An 18,943-nucleotide genomic window follows, 5' to 3' on the forward strand; every position below is an offset into this window, starting at 1 on the left:
AGCGACCTGGGTGGATGAGGAGCACCATATCCATGATCACCCAGAGAGATTCTCCCACAGCTACCCAGCTGCTTGTAGTAAGGTCTGACTTGGTCGCTGTTACTGGGAGGTGGATTGGAACGGAGACGCCGTTATATCGGTGGCGTACAGGGGCATCAACAGGAGAGGAGACGGCGACGACGGCAGGTTTGGAAAGAACACGCAGTCCTGGAGCCTGGAGTGCTCCGACGTTAACTGCTACTCCGTTTGCCATGATAACGAAAAAACAGACATCGTTCTTCCTCACACCTTGTTTCACAGAGTAGCAGTGTATCTGGACTGGCCTGCTGGAACTCTGTCCTTCTACAGAGTCGCCTTAAACAAGCGCATCCATCTCCACACCTTCAACACTACTTTCACTGAACCCCTCTACCCTGGGTTTGGGTTGTGGTTCCTCTGCGGGTTTAGTTCCTCAGTGTCTCTGTGTGAGCTGTAAATGAAATATCATTTCCATTTTCATTCACAGATAACGTCGCTAGCTAGAAAGTAAATGTTGTTGCAGGGTGTGCTGTGGTGTAGGGTGATTAAAAATGTATTTGACAAATTTATAATTCACTTTCCAAATCAAACCTACGCCTGTGGCTGCTGTTGACAAACTGGTTTAATCTGCACAGGCCTTCTCAAACACTGTTTTTTTATGAAAGCAGATTCTGAATGGACTTTTTATTTTTTACTGTTAATAAAGTTATGTTGAAAATGTGGAAGGAAAAAGGCCACAAGGCAGCACTGCACCTTGTGCACACAAATCTTAAAGAATGTGAGTATTGTGTTCAAAAAAAGCAAACATGGATTGGAATTTAAAGTATTCTGTGAACACCAAGTATGCAATCATCCAGAGATTAACATTAGCAAAAGTGAAACGCAAACCTCAGCCAGTACTGAAGAAGTATTCTGATCCTTTGTTTAATGGCATAATAGGTACAATTTCCGCATTAACATGTCTAAAACCAACTAGATCTAGGTTAGGGACTCAGTACTTGGGTACATGAGCTACCCGAACACCTCACATGAATAAAAATTTGATAGTATTTTATTTGTTGTTTTTGTTCATAAATGTAGAATCTAAGACTAAACCCAGTTTGAACCTTTGGAAGAGTAGGTTAAAACTCTTGAGTAAGTATTTTGGGGCATTTTATTGCCTTTTTGTCAGACATTAGGCAAAGGTTGGAATCAAACTGCAGTAAGGACTCAGCCTTTGTACATTGGGCACACGCCCTACCAGGTGAGCTGCGAGGGCGCCGCAAGTCACTGAAACTTGATAAAGACAAAAGCTTTCATTACTAGATATGTTTAGGTTCATTTGAAATGGCCCCTATTTTTTTTCCTTTTTGGATATGATTATTTACTGGATGTATTTTTACTTTAATTGTTTTCTGTCAGTTTTATATTTGGTTTTTGCTCAACCTGGAGCAGAAGATTTTTGTTGAACAAGACATGAAAATGTGCTTTGTTTGTACTTGTCATATTCTCCATAAAGAAATACATCCTTTGATACATTACCTTGTCAGTGAACATGATTTCTGCCAGTCCCGTTAGATAGATTCATCTGCATCTACAAATGGTGTTTGTTTAAAAAATTAAGGCAAAAATTCCCATGATCCCACGTCACTTCACAATGTCATCAAACTACGTATATTATTAAAGGACACTGGTCCTTTAACAATAGACGTTGTTTGAGGATTTAGTGGGATCTAGTGGCGAAGTTGCAGATTCTCATTCCCAGTGAATAAAAAACAACAGTAAGAATGTTGGCTGGGAAACTCAAGAAAAATGTGAAAGGCTCTGTCTACAGCCAGTGTTTGGTTTGTCTGTTCTGGGCTACTGTAGAAACATGGTGGTTCAAATATTTAATCAAAAAAAAAAAAAAATCAACCCATGTCTATTTCAGGTTTAAATGAACACTCTGGTTAGTGTGGATAGTGGTTGATTGAAAAATAAGCACAAGTGGAAGTTTGTTGGAGCATTTCTTTGGCTTTGTCATTAAACATTTTAAGAAACTCAGATGACCTTTGAAAATGCCTTTGAGTTTTATCAAACAGTAGTATGTTAACTACTGAATTTGATATTGAGTCATCTGTGGTGATAATTCCACGATTTTAAAGGTGCTGAGTCTTTGGCTCTCGGAGACAAAAGAGTGAGTCATTACCATGCACAATGCTACTTTGTTACTTTTCCCGGCAAGCAACATACGAGGCTGAAAGCGGCTACCAAACGTGATTAAAGTAACACATTAAAGTGAAGATTTGGGGTGCTTTCACACCTGTAGTTCAGTTCAATTGGTCCAGGCAGAGGATAAAAAATTATAACATGGTTGCATTTTACTTCTAGGCCGGTTCATGTTCATACTAGCTTTTTACAAACACAATCTTTACCATGGTTACTAAATGATTGTATTGTTTGAACTGATCCATGCTTATGCCATTTATAATATTGCTTCCTGAACATTTCACGATCAGCAGATGGATTTATTATGTTAGCTTTTCAAATTGTGCTAAAATTCCATATCTGTTATCATGAGATCCTGTCACTGGTTCGTTACCTAACAAACTGCAACAAAAGTCCACTTGGCAGCAGACCAGGACCACTTCGATTGTTTGGTCCACACTGGGATTCAATTTGCAGCTTCCACACCAGCCCAAAGGATCCATACCAACTGAGGACGGTCAGAGTTTTTTTAACTGAAGCAGACAGGTTAGGTGTGAATGCACCCACCAGCTGAAACGTGTCCATAGCACAGAGCATCAGAAACTGTCAAACACTGAAAACTGGCTTTGAATGTCTGGTCAGATCGTGTTGACTTAGTCTTTGATCAGACAATTCCAGAAATTTGCCAACTTAACTTTTGTTAAATGACATAAAGTACTGTAGAAAAACATGTTTGACTCTCTCATAGTGAGGGACGACAAAAAGTTCTCCTTTTGGCATTGGTACAAAAGCTCAAGCATTCAGTCTCTCCAGGATTTCAGATGTTACTTGCGATTTCTTTTTGGTATAACAAATAAGAAATTGAAGGCAACTTGTTCCAGTGAGATTAAAATTGCATTGTTTGGAGTATCCGAGTAAGTTTACCAAATAGGCTCAGGATTACGAGCGTAACGCCTGCATCTTCAAGTGAGTTTGGTGAGGTTGGGCTCGTGGAGGGGCTGATATTGTATCAGCACTAGTACTGGACAGGCACTGGAATGCTGTGATTTTGCCTGCAGTCAAACATCAGTCCCAATCAGTTCTGCCTCTATTTCATAAGTGCAAGTAGAGCAATCTAGTCTGATCTGACTGTATTTGTAACATTATTCTCTTAGTATTTACACTACATAGATAGTAATGGCACTGATTCCGAGAAATAAACACGACCACCTTTTAGTATTCACTGTGGGAAAATATGATGTGTAATGGAAGAATCAGTTTGATCTTCTTACGTTAACTATGCAGTGAGTGCACAGTGGAACACTGGAAACAATAAGATCCATTTAGGAACCATTCACAGAATTTGAATAGTAATTACTGAGTTATACACCACTTAAACCTGCCTTTATCATTGACCGCAGTAGATATGTTGAACATGTCTACTTCAACTGTCTGCAACAAAACTATAGAATACATGGTGCTGATAATGCTAGCGACTTTCAAATTTATATGAACATGAAGTGGAAACCTTTACACTAGGTCCGGGTCCCTGCCGTGGCCGGCCAGTCATTGGCACCAAACAGTACCCAGAGCCTCCAACCACTTCAAAGCTTTTTTTCCCCTGAGATTTGCCTCAGTTATATTCCCATTTCTGCCAGATTCAAAATAAATGTGTGTTTTTCGCTCGTGGTGTGGCTCTTAAGACCCTCAGCTGGTCCGTTGACCATAGGTAGAACTGTGATAACTTAAGCTGTGCCCTGATATTTTATGCACCACTATAATCAGATCAAAATGTTTATTTTCCTAACACAAAGCAAGTGCAGGACCTGTTTTATACCTTATTTACCTGTGGTTTTAATTGTATTATCAGTTCCATCTATTTTACTTGGATATTACCAGTTTCCATAACTACTGCATTAATGGATTATAGTTAAAGCTATTGGAGCAATTGCAGGGGACGACTCCTGTTAGTACACAACATAAGGGCTAAGACTGATTTTGTTTAAGACTCAAGAATTGCTACTGTTGCAAAAGCTTTCAAAAAGGACCAGTGTGTAGGATTTAGTGGCATCTAGCAATGAGGTTGCAGATTGCAAGCAAATGAATACCCCTCCAATCACCCTCAAAGTGCGTAGGAGAAGCTATAGTGGCCTTCGGGTAACGTGCAAACATGAAAGGCGCTCTCTAGAGTCAGTGTTTGGTTTCTGTTCTGGGCTGCTGTAGAAACATGGTGAGGACCTGCTCCCTCTGTAGATAAAAGCTAATTCTAAGGTGATAAAAACACAACAATTCTTATTTTCAGGTGATTATACACTAATGAAAACATTATTCCGAATATTATATAGATCCCCCTGAATCCTACACACTGGTCCTTTAAGTTCTGGAAAGAGAAAGATCTCACCACAGTATTCAGGGCAGAGAGACTTTCTCTGGCTGAGACCGGAGCAGAAGAGTCGATGTCAGACAGTGAGAAAGGTGTTATTACTGGTTGGTCAACACACAGAAAAGACAGAACATGACACACAGTCTTCCTCGTACACTTTTCCATGATAAAAGTGGAGGCCACTATTGACTACAAAAAGCAATGACTCCATGACAAAAGGGACATGATTGCTATAGGCTAGCTACCACACGGTAAACATCTGGGTGTGTCACAGTCTATTTAACAAACTAGAGTGAACAAATTAAAGTACTACAACGCCTGATTCCAGGATGGTTTTGGAACATCGCCACCACATTTAATTTGCTCTCTTTTTTTCAGTTTGTTGTTTTTTGTGAAAGAAAAAACAAAATAAAGACAACAAAAAGGTTAATCCTACAAAGAGACATTTTTTTTTTTTATCAGCTCTCTTAAAACGTACTAACTCATAAATTCCAAATGAACCGAGTCCAACAGTTGCGACACTGGAAGCAATGCATACGCGTGTCAGTCTTTCTCTCCTTGACCAATAAAAGGGGGAAAGGGGCATCAGGTGCGTCGGGGAGTGGGGGCATGATATGTTGGAGGTCATACATAGTGAACAGACGAGGGGGGAGGCGACCCGTCTCCCGTGCCTCGACATTGAAGTCTCTTTGCGACAGTCACTCAGTCTCAAAGGAGGTTGGGAGGAGAGAGCAGGGGTAGGAAGCGAGGATGTAAACGAGGACGCTGCCAATCCAGCACAGTTTTTTTCCTCATTCCGGCAGCCAGCTGGCTGCCACCTGGGTCATTGGTCCTTACTGGTGTCTTCTAGAATCTTCCTCCTCCAACTGTGCCGGAGCAATCTGGCTCAAACAAATGACTGGCCGGGGAGGAGCTGCTGCAATGTCCTCTCAGCTTAAATAAAAAAAACTGGGTAAAGAGAACAGGCGATGGATTCCAGCAGAAGGTTTCAGGTTTATGGGACTGGCTTTAACAAAGACACAAAGATTTTGGCGTGTGTCCCACTGGTCAACTTCCGTGCTGGGTATCAAGAAAACACCAAGATCATCCACAAGTCCCTCATAGATTGGCGTCTCATGGGATTGCCTAAGGCCTCTGTATGCTTCAAAGTGCTCGTCAGATCTGCCAATTTTGTAACCTCTACAAATCCGACAAGCGCGCCTACTAAAAGCAGCAATTAGCTGACTGCACAGGTATGAAAGCAGGGTTCAAAGTTCTCTATAAAGCTATGTTTGTTTGTTTTTATTATTCACACAACTACGACTGTCACTTTTTGTCTGTACAACCAAGGACAACACCAAGAATGCTTTTACAGAGAGACTGAAAGTACTGTACGATTAAAGACTACACAAAGACACACATCAGTGAGGCAGTGGCTATGACAGATGTGGCCATTCAGAACAGCTATAAACACTTTTCCCTTTAGATGCGATCGTACGACGCACAGCTGAAGCATTCTGAGGCCTTAAAAAGTGAGAGAATTCTAACCTGTGGCAGCTCTAAACCGTCCAAGAGTTTAGGAAATATGCTTGTTCACCATCCAACCCACAGTGATGAAAAAGAGATATGTATTCAATTTCTAGTACAGAGAAATATCTCGGAGACAAAAGGTTAGCCTAGACAAAATACACCTTCCAACAACTCCTTTCATTAATTGGCTGTAAGAGGAGATAAAAAGAGTCACCTGGATTTTTGTTCACTTTGGACGGTGCTCAAACCTGGCAACCCCACTATGAGGACAGGATTTTTTGAGATGCTGCGTGCGGACACGGCACCCAGCTGAAAAAAAAGGCTCCAGCATAATGATCAGAAAACGCCTTGTTTTTACGATTTTATTTTTATATTTTTTTTTTTACATATTAAATCAACAATATATAAAGTTTAACTAAGGAGTTTTTGGGAGGTGTATATTTTAATTTCAGATACAAATAGGATAGCAGTTTTTGAGCCAAGCTAGGCTAACCACATCGTGGGTATGGGTGAGGTGTACAAGCATATTTAAAGCTGCTACTAGTCAATATTATTTAAAGTGACTATGAATCAAATGACTGTGTGAGATGTGAAAGGTGTCGCTCATGCTGAACCCACAGAGAAACATCACCAAACTCTGCAGCTGCTCTCAGCTCTACGTAGCTTTTTAGCGTCTTCCATTTTTGGTTCCATGGCCCACAAATTGATTGTTTTGGTTCGCTCCAAAAGCGCCTCTATCAACCTTGTTTCCACCAGCAACAGGCAGCTGTTTTCAGTGAAAAAGCTCTGATTAAAGCCACTGTAAACAGTCTGCCAGGCAACAAACAGATGGGAAAAGTTAGCGACTAGCTGGTGAACACAGTGGAGCATTTAGCAGCTGAAGAGCCAGATCTTCTTCTCAGGAGCTGAGACCAAAACAGAGTTTAGAGGAGAGTGAATATTGGAGTTAACATTTGTCTGGTGATCAGAATATTTCTCTATGTGGAAGATGAGTACATACCAGTTAGCCAGTATGTTCAGCATAACAAATGTATAAAGTGATGTATCAGTGCTGTGTTTGTTCTCGTGCCCCCCCGCTCCCAAGCAGTCAAAAATATCAATTCAAGCAGATTTAAAAATAGAGTATAAATATGGCATACAGCATATCACCATTTGCTGTGATGTAGCCTAATAGTCTAGCACGGTCAGCACTTCCAGTCAATGTAGTGTTTGCTGTAGTATTAGCAAAGGCGACTGGAAGCTGCAATCTACAGTGGACACACAGCTGATTATGGTGCTTGTTTATCTCGTTACTCAGCATGGAAGGTGACCAACGTGCCAGTCTCTCAAAATGTGATGCTCAGATGGATCCTAGCGGGACGCATCACACAACTGCTTTTAATTAGAACCACACGTCGGGTAATGAGCAGGGTCAGTTTGTCCAAGTCACAAAAAAAAAAAGCATATTTTCCACATACACCTTAGGGTGCCTAAGCATGTAGACAGCTTAAGTTTCTGATATAATTGCCTAAAACCAAAACGATCTGCATGACTAGACTATATTATTTGTGATTTGAAGGAACTGTTTAGTCTCTTAAGAAGTGCAGAGGGGCCTTGACGATTTTAATCAGATATGAAAAGCCAAGATGGCCGCCCAGAGATGAGTGTTGATGATAATCGTGTCCTATTGTAATAATGAAAAGCTTCAGTGTAGGTCCGGTAAAGAGGCGAGGAGGATTGTAGGTACGGACTGATGCTGGTATCTGGCAACGAGTTGATTCTCAGGGAAAGAAGGGTTTGAAGAAACACTTTGACATGACACAATAAAAAACGTAAACAGGAACGGGAAAGGAGGGATTGAGATACATGTTGGGGGGGAGGGGGGAAACCCGGGAAGGGGATAGATGCGGTGCATCTTGGATGTGCACTTGTTACAATCCCAATGGATCCAAGGGAGGGGGAGGGGGGTTTCTGTCTGTGAACAAGACAAGAGTCTGGACGGATATGAGAGCGTTCGACCGTTCATATAGTGAAGGACTAGAATGAGGGTGACGAACAAGAGGAGGAAGTGCCAGCACAGCACTGCTTTTGGTATATTGGTTTTGGCTGCGGTTGGTGGGTCAGTCAGGATTGAAGGGTGGAGGGGGCGGACTGAAGGGCGCCACTGGGAGGGATCGGGGGTCTCTTGTCATGCAGGGGCGGGGAGGACGAAGAGGTCTTTGCGAGGTCTTCGTCTTAACTGCCGTAATGCATGGTGTTGCTGGGGATGACCATAGGTGAGGCCATGGAGATGGCAGCGCCCCCCATGGTGAACTGGTTGGTGACGGGATAGTAAGTACCGCTGCTGCTGGGGCCTGACTGGCCCGTAGTGGCTCCTGGAAGGAAGGACAAAGCATTACGACCCACATTCCCACCGAAGACGCTTGCGTGGTAAATTTCTGTTTGTTTCTGTACGTATTGTTAGACACTGACAGGTGGACATACCCTGGACAATTCCTGTGCTCATGATGGAGCCCATCCTGGAGTGAGTGTGGTTTACAATGCCTGTGTTCACTGCGACCAAGCGGAGAGGAAAGCACAGTTAATGATATGTGCAGCAATGCGACAACCCTTAGCCTGTTGCCTCCTACCAAACACAAGGTAGCCCTGACACCACAGACATGATCTGTTCCATCAAAAGTTACTCACAATAGTACTACAAGCTGTAACTGGCAGCCATTTAGATGGCAGAGTCTAAAGAGTATCTAAAATACTTAATATATATTAATATATATTAATAATAATAATTAATTCTTGAATATACTTTACAAGAGTTAAGAAAATGCGTGAGGGCTTCTGCAGGTTTCAACAGGTTAGATTTAAGACCTTTTTAAGACCATTACGAATGCGATTCAAGACCTATTTTAAAAAGAAAAAGACATGAAGGAAAATCTGTATTGGTTCCACGTCTGTTTGGTTTTGTATTGTTACAGCATGATCAATACAAATTTATCCTAGGCACATATTAAAGCAAGACTTAAAAATGCAACTTTGTACAAGTGATGTTAACTCCATTACTCAAATACATTTTTAGGACCTTTAAAAATAATATTTTATATTTTAAAAAGGCCTAAAATTCAGATTACTAGATTTTAGACCAGATTTGTTAAGATCCCGAGAGTGCTTTTGCAATTGAAACATTTGAAAGAGCTGAAATACTGCCCAAGTCTAAGTGTGGAGGGAAGTATCAGCATGAACTGAAGCACTGAAAGGAGCTGAAATGTCAGTTGAAGAGAAAGGCATGCATGCAGTCAGAAGTCAGAATTGTTACTATGGAGATGATAAACTGTCTTGTCTAGTTGCATTGGTGTAAAGTGGCAGGTTTTCAGAATGTTCATAATATCAAGAACACGATCAACTACAGTTCCTCAAAGATATGACATTGATTGTTGAGAGTTGACTGGCAACATAAGCATTTACATTTACTAATCTGACACTCAACATCAAGTTAGAGGTTTGTCCCTCGATGGCTTTATAACATTTCACCAGCACCACATTATTTGCAATCAAACTCACAATCCTACAGTACGTTCACAGTCTTGTGATGGGGAAAATACTTAGTCAAGTCTTATTTTTTCCATGTTATACAGTGCCGCAGTGCTCACTAGAGACCAGAAGATGAAGATTTCTGTTCTAACATCAGTTGTTTTCAAGCATGCCTGCAACACCATGCTGCACTGCAGACTTTCTCTGTCACTCTCCTGTTTGTTCCCCACTAGATTAGGTTGACTGAGATGCTGAGGAGTCAGTGGTAGTTGTGATTCGTACCCAGGGGGATGAGGTTGTTGTGAGACACTGACGGGCCGCTGCCAATGACTGTACTGAGGTCATAAGCTGCAGGCATCCCTGGAGGGGAGAGACGGGAAACAAACCAATCAACATTTACTACAAAGACATATTCATCATGTTCAGCTTTCTCATCATATACCGGTCTCCTCAGTGCAGGGCCTGCTGACATGACTTGGGTCAACAGCAGCGTTAGTAGTGACAGGGAAACCGTTGCACATCCTACAGTGGAAGAAATTAAGAGGCAACCTCTGCACAAAAAACATAGAAACAAAGCACTTCTGCCTTTTACTCAGCGACCCATTATGATGGATCACAATATATTGGCAGCTGCATAATAGATGGATTCAGTATGAAGAAGTAAGTGTCACTTTTTATTTCAATCTATCATCTATTAAATATTATCATATTAATTAAATATTCTTTGGTGGTCTGAACAGATTAAAAATGTACAGTGTAAAGCGCAACAGACCCTAATTGGTACTTCAGCTTTGGGATTTTGTAAAATGTTCTTTAATTGTATAAAGCTTTACAGTGTTTGCAGTGAGGCAACAAGGCAAACACTGTAATTTATAATAAAACAGGATATACAAGCACTGCAGGAAAGTGTGCTTCAATATCCAGCCGATATTATGATTCATGTGCCTTTTGCTGCCTTGTTATGCCTCTGTCTGTCTCTGTAAACTGTAGATTGTGTGCAAAGTGTGGGATGTATACTATGTGGTTTAACTATATTTCCCAGTAACGTTTGTGTAGCGTTGGTGTTTAAGTCGATAAAACGAGGCGTGCACAGTTTTTTTGATGGTCTGGAGCAAAGAGAGCGGGACCTGCAGCTGACCTGTTCAGAGGGACTCGGGGCGGCTCTGCAGAGTTATCTCTTGATTTATTCTGCCAACCTCCTACTGCGGGTAGGGGTCCCATATTAATTTACTGATAATGCAGTCACCATGAATATAAAATAAAAGAAATAAATCTGACAGGAATTAGCATGATTTTAAACGCACAGATGACAGCTGTAGGAGTGCTGCTTTCTCTCTCCACAGCTCCAGTCTCCGACCACAGGTCAACACCCATCTTCAGTTTACACCAAGTACCTCTAAGGTCTCTGCTAATGGATCAAGTTGGTTGAAAAACAGATCCAAAAGTTCTTACCTGAAAATGCCCTTTCTTTCTGGTTTAAAAATCTATGTGATACATTAATGTATGAAACCAATTGGAAAATAAATCAATGTTCCCAGCTTCAAAATGTATAAAATTACATTATTATTACTCCACATGCCACCCCCCACCTCCGTCTCTGATACTTCCATGAAATTACTGAAATGACCCTTGAATGGGTGTATCATTCATTGTTTTCATATTCAGTATAGAATCCAAAATCGGACAATGTGTGTGCACTGGGACAGGAAGGGGGAATGGTTCAGAACTCGCCTGAGAAGATTTCTTCATAATCCAAGTAATTCAGTGCTAGATGTCAGTACATCCAATGGAACACAGCAAAATGAACGGCTAATAGTTCATTTGGCAAGCTTCATTTTCCAAATTGTAAACAAACACAGCTTACGTTGCTGCCCAGAGTCTAATTCGCTGCATCCACTGCAACATTATACTTCCTGTTTCTTGTTTATCTGTTGACACAAGGGACGACTTTTAAGGTGACATTTTCCAAAATATCATCAGCATTAAATCAGGCAGTGCCATCGCCCAAGTGGGTTTGCTGCAAAGTTAGGCTGACTTTAACATAAAAACAAAAGTACCAGTTATTTGTGCTGGATTCACAAATTCATAACTAAATAAGTTTTTCCATGTTCTGATCTTGGATTCTATACTCCGTATGGAAAGAACAGATGGTACACAGATTCCCTTGTAAACACATGGAGGCCATGTTGCATCTACCAGTGTTTATGTGTGTGTTCACCTGATACAGCCATCCCCTGACTCATGCTGTAGGCCGAACCCGTGTTCCACATGTTCTCGGATGGGGAGGTGTAGTGTGAGCCAGGAGGGGGATTTGGGGTGGAGCCTGTGTACCTGCAGATACAAACACACAACATTAGAGAGACAGACGGTGCTCCCCACCTCAACCATTCCACGTGGTGCCAACCGGGTCCAGGCATGCTAATAAGGGCCAAGACAGCAACTCACCTGAAAAAGGGGTTCTTCAAGTCCAGGAGATTGCTGGACTTTGATCCTGTCTGATCCACCTGGGCAACAATACTGATGTCGTAGCTTTGTCTGTTGGGAAGGAGATCGGATTTTAATTAACTGTGCTAACTAAAATAAGCTTTTTATTTCTTTTCTATTTCTTTAGTCTCTGAAGTCATCAATTAACGCTTAATACTCTTTGCCTTCAGCACGAATATTATTACTGAAGACCACAATATAAAGCCTCTGACTTGTACAAGTACACAGTGGACCACCATGCTACAGTGAAGTACGTTTAGAAGCATCATACCTCTTGTTGGCCACCAGCATCGCGGTGCCGGACAGCGTATCCCCAGCCTTGGTGAAGAGGGGAGACTGCAGCAGACAGCGCACCTGGTACCAGTGGGTGAGAGGCTCTGTGGGTGCTGTGGACAGCCACACTGTCATCCTGCAGAGAGGACGCAAGAGGAGTGCTGGTGTGAGGCTAAGACAACCTTGTCGGAATAAATAACGGCATTTCTTAACATTCGACGCGCTCCAAGTGGAGCTATCATCAGCGACTGGCTGACTTACACTGATCCCATAAACGCCACGTCAAACCAGAAAGCCAGGCCGTGCACCAGGCCTGAGTGCATCATGTGGAACTTAAAGGGAATCTCTATCCTGGGGCCAAAAAGAAAAAGCAGATATGTTAATTACACAAGCTATGTCACATAACAGCACATACAAACAAGCATTTGTGTACACAAACACACACACACACCTGTACAGATCCTCTTCTTTGGTCTCCAGGAAGTTGACTGTGTATTTGACCGACTTGGCCATCAGAATACGGATATCAAATGTGTCCTGTGGAGGGAGATCAGAGCTCATCATACAAAACTAATAACAACTTACACAACTCAAACAGTGTCCCCCAACCCGGGGAGAGCTGCTCTTTGATAGACCCAGCAGGCTGGTCTCATTACCCAGCATGCATTTGTTAAGTGATGGCCCACTCCCTTAGGTTAACATGAAAGAAATAAAAAAGCAGAATAATTCCACACATGAAGAAATGGCACAAGATGACTGTATGCATCTGAAACGTTTCATTCTGGTGCATATCTGCAAACACATTTTCATTCAGTAAGACTGCCGCAGTCCTTATTTACGCTGTCAGTCATTGACTTAACCGTTTGCAGTGTGCAGACATTTCTGTGTAAATGTGCACCACGTACCACAATTGGCTGACGGAAATACTCGTCCACTGCTGCCCCCCGCAGGGCAGACAGGTCTACGCCGTGGAAGGAGGGCTGGTACCTGAGGGCCAAACAGGAAAGTCACATTTAGACTGTTCATTTGTAGTTATCATTGTCATGTGTTGACCATGATATTTTCATCACTATCTGAGAATACTGATTTCAGATCCATACAACAAAATATATTGAAACAATCAAAGAAATGTTCTTAATTCAGAATCCTCTTAAAAAAAATGACATCATCAAGGTAACTAATTTGTTGTTTCCAACAGGAAACAAATAATTTTTCAATGTCAATCATAGAAACCAATTATTTTATAAATAAAGACAAGTTATTATACTCATGTGATTCCCATTTTAAAAACATCTGACCTGAGTACAGGAGTTTCACATTTTCACAAAATTCACAACAAACAGTAGTACCATGATATCCATCAAACTTTCCTGAAATACAGTAGAAATACTTACACCATATTTACACCTTGGAAGTACACCATTTTGTTTAACTCTGAAAAAGGCATGAAAATAAAATACAGAGCCCTAGCTTAATTTTCTGTGGTTTGGTTGTATTAAGTTTAGCCTTTGTTCATGCCACATGTGGTTTTAGTTAGCACCTACAGTTTCATAGCACCCAACACCCACACTTCACCACTGACTGCTGACTTTACCCATCATGCTTTGCTTGTGTTAAATGATTCTCTTACAGGTCCAGTTGTGTACATTTAGGCGGATTATTGGCGAAATGGATATATTCATAGTAGTTTTCATTTGTTAATCCTTTATAAGAATTTTTTGTTCTTGTTACTTGACATGAGCTGTTTTTGATCTACGAAATGCAGGTGGTTTCTGGAGTCGTGCCATGTTTCTACAGTAGCCCAGGAAGGACAAACCAAACTAGCTCTAGATAAGGCAGTTCATGTTTTTTTTGCACATGTTGCAGCCAGTTCTTCCTTAATCCTTAGGGAGGGTTAAGCGACAGAGTTGCGATCTGCAACTACACCACTAGATGCCACTAAATCCTACACACTGGTCCTTAAATAAATGACTTGCTTATTAACTGTTACTGTGTGGACTGAACAAGTCCAGAAAAATGTGCCATCAGTCTCAAATTAAACTTACAAGTGTTACACATACTGCCCGTGCTACAGTAGGTCACCTAGCTAATGTTAGCATAAGAAGTAAAACTAAACCAGTTTGAAATGTAACAGAGTAACTTCACTTTGTATTTGCTGTGTCAACATGAGGGGGCTATAAGATGTCAAATAAAGAGCTCACTGTGTAAGAATTCTTCAGTGGTGCCACTAACACCTAAACCCAACAGTTACAAGTGATAAACACCCATTCACCTCCACTGAAATTATACTACTGTACCTATGAACCAATGCTCAATCACAGAAGTACTGAAGCAAGAATTTATAAATGCATTTATACCGCACTCTGCTGAGCCACTGCCATCCTTAACAAGACAGATTCACAATTAAAGCATGTTCTGGTATTCATGGTATGTATTATCTGTAGGAGTTGTTATATTAAGAAGAGACTGCTGTATAACCTGTTTCAGTATTCAGAAAGACACCTGCCTATGCTTTTAAGAGTGTGTTCGTAGTATACCATTAGTGGAAACTATGAAACCCGTTTTGGCGGCCCCTCCATTCCCACCCTCCTTTGCAGCCTCTTCCCCTCCTCACCAGAAGTTGGCCTTGGTGAACTGCTCCATGTAGAGCTGCTCGTCTGTGAAGGGGGCCAGGTGGACGTCACCAATGGTTGGGAACATTTTACCTGAAACACATACACAGAGCGTGCAGTCAGCCATTTACAACCCAGAGCGACACTGTGGCCTGATCGTGCTGACCAACCAACTGATATCTGAGACTAACTGTGGACAGCTGTCAGAAGTGCTGTGCCAAAGGTTGTTTCTGCCACTCCTTCATGGTGCTCTTTAGCAGTTTTTCACCCTCCTTTCCACAATTTAAAAAACATTTCTTCTGTGCCCCACGCCTCCTCACCGTTGGGTTTGAGGAACTTCTTGGCATGCAGGTAGCTCTCCAGCATGCGCTCATTGAACAGCATGTATCCCATGGGCTCCGAGATGATGATGTCAACCTGCTCAGGCAGTGTCACCTCCTCTACCTTTCCCGGGATGACGACCACACGCTCCCCTAGGCGGTTACTGTTGACCAGCACCTGTTAAGGCACAGCACACGTTCACTAGGGCTGGAAATCCAGCTTCGGTTTAGTCAGAATGGAGTAACGCATCAATCAAAACATATTAGACTCAACTGACTAACTGATGATAGCAGTAATCTGTTTGTGTGTGTGTGTGTGTGTGTGTGTGTGTGTGGACCTCAGCGTGTTGTGCCATGGTGCTGGCCTCCACAGCGTAGACCTTCCTGGCCCCAGCCTGGGCTGCAAAGAAAGAGAGGATCCCTGAGCCACAACCAACATCCAGCACCACCTGGAGAAAAGAACAGGAAATATGTCGTCACCCCTCAGCCACAATTATTGGTATTTGTCCATCCAATTTTAAAGCACTGCATTGCTGAGTTCCACACCCCCGCGGTTACTGTTTTCTATGCCTATCCAGCTTTCTGTTCTCAGATGGCAAACATGCACTATACAGTGATTTGCAAGTTTTAGCTGCTCTGCAGCATCAGTTAATGTTGGTCATATTTTGGTCGGTTTGAAGTTTAAAAAGAAACAATATTATCAGCTGATCTTCTATGTCTGCCATCTGCCTAAACTGGTTTAAACTATTAGAAACTAACTTGTTTTGAGCATCAAGCTAGAGATTAGGACTGTTCTATGTAACTGTAAATCTAAAGCAAAGTCTAATTAAATGATAAACCTACCTTATCCTTGAAGTCGGTGTGGTTCTGGAGAATCGCCCGCTGGTAAGTGCCTGTCCGAACGTAGTCCTGCATCATGTTCTGTTGCTGGGAGAGGTAGCCATAAAACTGCAGAGACAAACATATGATGAAATACTGATGATTAATTTTTATTTATTTATTAAGTAAGATACAAAAATTTCAATATGTAAAATATAAGAATTACCCCGTTTTGCTGTAATAAATTAGGTCAAGGTGATCCTCAGATTTGCTGTTAATAGGCTTTTTTTGTGTCGAGTGGCAGGCTGCTGTCTGACAGCAGCGTCACTGACACCACATGCATAAAGGAGTGCACAGACCGGAATGTCTTTATGAAACCAACGTCAAGTAAACACTTGTTCCTTTCGAGTACTCTCTACTTTTCTATTTCATTTACACAGCAGATCTGTATTCTGTGCCAATACTTTATTTCAGTTCAGACTTTGTAATGATTCGCAGAGCTAAATTACAGCCGTTTTTTATTTTTAAAACAAAAATAATTCAAAAGGTTCCAAAATAATTTTCTTTAATGAATATTCCAATTGAAAGTTGTGTAACTATAAACAGCCATCCAAGAACAAAGTCAGCATGGTGGTAATTATTTAGGGACAACTGTTCTGTGTTTGAAAATGCAGTTTGGATTCAACCGGTCATTAAATAATTAAAAAAAAGAGAGACAAAAAATGAAACAATCACATATGAGAGAGCCTGAAGTCTGCTGAATATACTTCTCCTGTTTCACCAACCCTTTTTGAGAGCCCAAGAGAGCTGGGGTGGTGTGCTAGTGTGTGTGTGTGTGTGCGTGTGTGTGTGTGTTCCTCTTACCTGGAAGTACTGTACAGCAGAGGACTCCTCTGTTCTGTCACTGAATACAGAGCGCTCACTGCTATGCCCACGACTGTTCTTCAGGACATTATAAAAGGACTGAAAGTCTGAAGCAGAACATAAACACACAAACGTCAACAATTACAGATCAGACGTTACACTGGACCTTTCATTACACAAAAGACAACAATATATACGTACAGTGCAGGCAGAAAGTATTAGGACAGTTATGTTACAGGCAGTATCCTCAACAGTTGACGATCCATGTAGAAAACATTGAAATAAAGACACAGCATGGTTCTTGGACATTAGAACTAGTAACCGCTGGTGCTGGTAATAAAAATGTAGAACATTAGAACATCCATGTAATTCTAACATAACCCTGTTTGTCTGCTTAGTTTATGTACCTGTAGTATCTTTTAACATTACAAGAGGAAAGCGTTTTAGGATGAGGACTAAGTGATGTGTTTGACAAACAGAGCTGGCACTCTACTGAACAGTTCGAACCTCGTTTAGAACGGCGCCATTTGAATTCTAAATCAGGTTAGGACTCTAAAAACGTAGTGACCAGGTTAAATTGCCGTCTCCGCTTCGGCTGCATTCACACAGAAACACCTTCCAGCAGGGTTGTGCCGACTTCGCCACCTCTCATTCTTTCATTCTTTAGCTCGCTCGACCACCGCTGTTCTCGGGCCTATTTGGAATGGTGTGTTGTTTTTAGTGTCATGACTTCAATAGATCTTTAAAAAATTAAAAAAAGAGGTCTAAAGGCAGCATTATCTTAGGTAATGTTGCTGTGTCAACTTCCCTGATGTAATAAAGAGTGTGACGGAGCTGCTGCTAACGTTAGCCTGAACTATGATAGGACCAGGACCGGTGAGTGGGGAAATCTAGTGGATGGGCTAGTTGTGACTCTTTTAACGCATTTACTGTTTGAGTTTTGGGTAAAAAAATAAAAAAAAACAGAAACGAGTATCCAAACTCTTTATGTACGGAGTGTATGTGTAGTAATCTAAAGCTTGAGTGGTCACAATTGCTAAGCTATGATTGGGTGATTACTGTTCCGGGGGAGGGGTTAAGCAAGCGATCAATCAATCAATTGATTCATTGTAAAAGGGTGTGTGTGCATGTTAGTGTGGGCCGAGACTCATTACGCCTGCTCCACACTCCATACAAAGTGTACAGAGTGAGTGGGAAGCCCAGGCTCACTGCTTACATAACAAACTTTGGCATGTTGGCTCAGTCTGAGGTTACAAACAGAAAACAAAACCAAAGTGAGGCTGGAGCGGGGCATTTAAAAATGGCCACTGAGGAACACAGGCACGTATATACCTACATTCTAAACAGTTATATTAAATGACTTTTTTTTTTCCTCCTCCATGTTTGCCTATACACAAAATCACTTCTTCGTTTGTACTTGCACATTTGGCAACATTTCCACATAAAATGTTCTGGCAGACATTACAGTAGCAGAACTACTTTTTGGCTCTTGTATGGGCTGTGTGTGTTATTTATGCACAGCGTGTCAGTCTCATTGTGCCGGGGCGTTTGTGTGTACCTGCAGGTGAGGAGAACTGCAGCAGGACGCTGTTACAGCCCAGTGTGATGATGAATGACTGCTTCCCCACGCGGCTGCACTCCGTCTCCCTGGAAACGGAACACTTGAACACACTCGCCTCCTCTCCTGGAAAGAAAGGGAGAGGATGGGAAGTTAGGAAAACATGAGACATACTTGCATACAGCTATTAAAACGAGTGAAAGAAATATATATACACAGTGTCCCAAATGCTGCTTAAACTTTACTTTTTGTTTTTGATAGTTCGTGACAACATAGAACTGTCCTGGTCATAAAGCACTGAAGACGAGCTGTAAGTAAACACATTAGAATGAATCAGCAGCATGAAACAGCATTTTCAGTTTTGAAAATATCAGATTTTTTATTTTTTTTCATTTCGTATTAAACCAAAGAGATGGTTTTCTTCCTGGAAGTCATACGTTTGGTCTGACATTTC

The 18,943-nt window shown here is 41.6% G+C and overlaps 1 protein-coding gene across 1 annotated transcript; it reads right to left on the minus strand.

The window, feature by feature from the left end:
* Positions 1-4,622: 4,622 nt before the first annotated feature.
* carm1 (coactivator-associated arginine methyltransferase 1) lies at positions 4,623-18,615 on the minus strand (the record flags this gene model as incomplete). The annotated part of the gene is given in 15 exon segments (XM_035654340.1): positions 4,623-8,409; positions 8,519-8,587; positions 9,842-9,919; positions 11,778-11,890; positions 12,005-12,094; positions 12,315-12,452; positions 12,578-12,667; positions 12,768-12,853; positions 13,222-13,303; positions 14,931-15,021; positions 15,249-15,426; positions 15,587-15,697; positions 16,092-16,196; positions 16,932-17,038; positions 18,490-18,615. Coding segments are annotated over 15 exon segments (1,604 nt in total), but the record flags the coding sequence as incomplete, so codon positions are not given.
* Positions 18,616-18,943: the final 328 nt, after the last annotated feature.

The sequence above is a fragment of the Morone saxatilis genome, unplaced genomic scaffold (genome assembly GCF_004916995.1).
Source record: "Morone saxatilis isolate NCDOM2014 unplaced genomic scaffold, NCSU_SB_2.0 Contig14, whole genome shotgun sequence".
Lineage (NCBI taxonomy): Eukaryota > Metazoa > Chordata > Actinopteri > Moronidae > Morone > Morone saxatilis.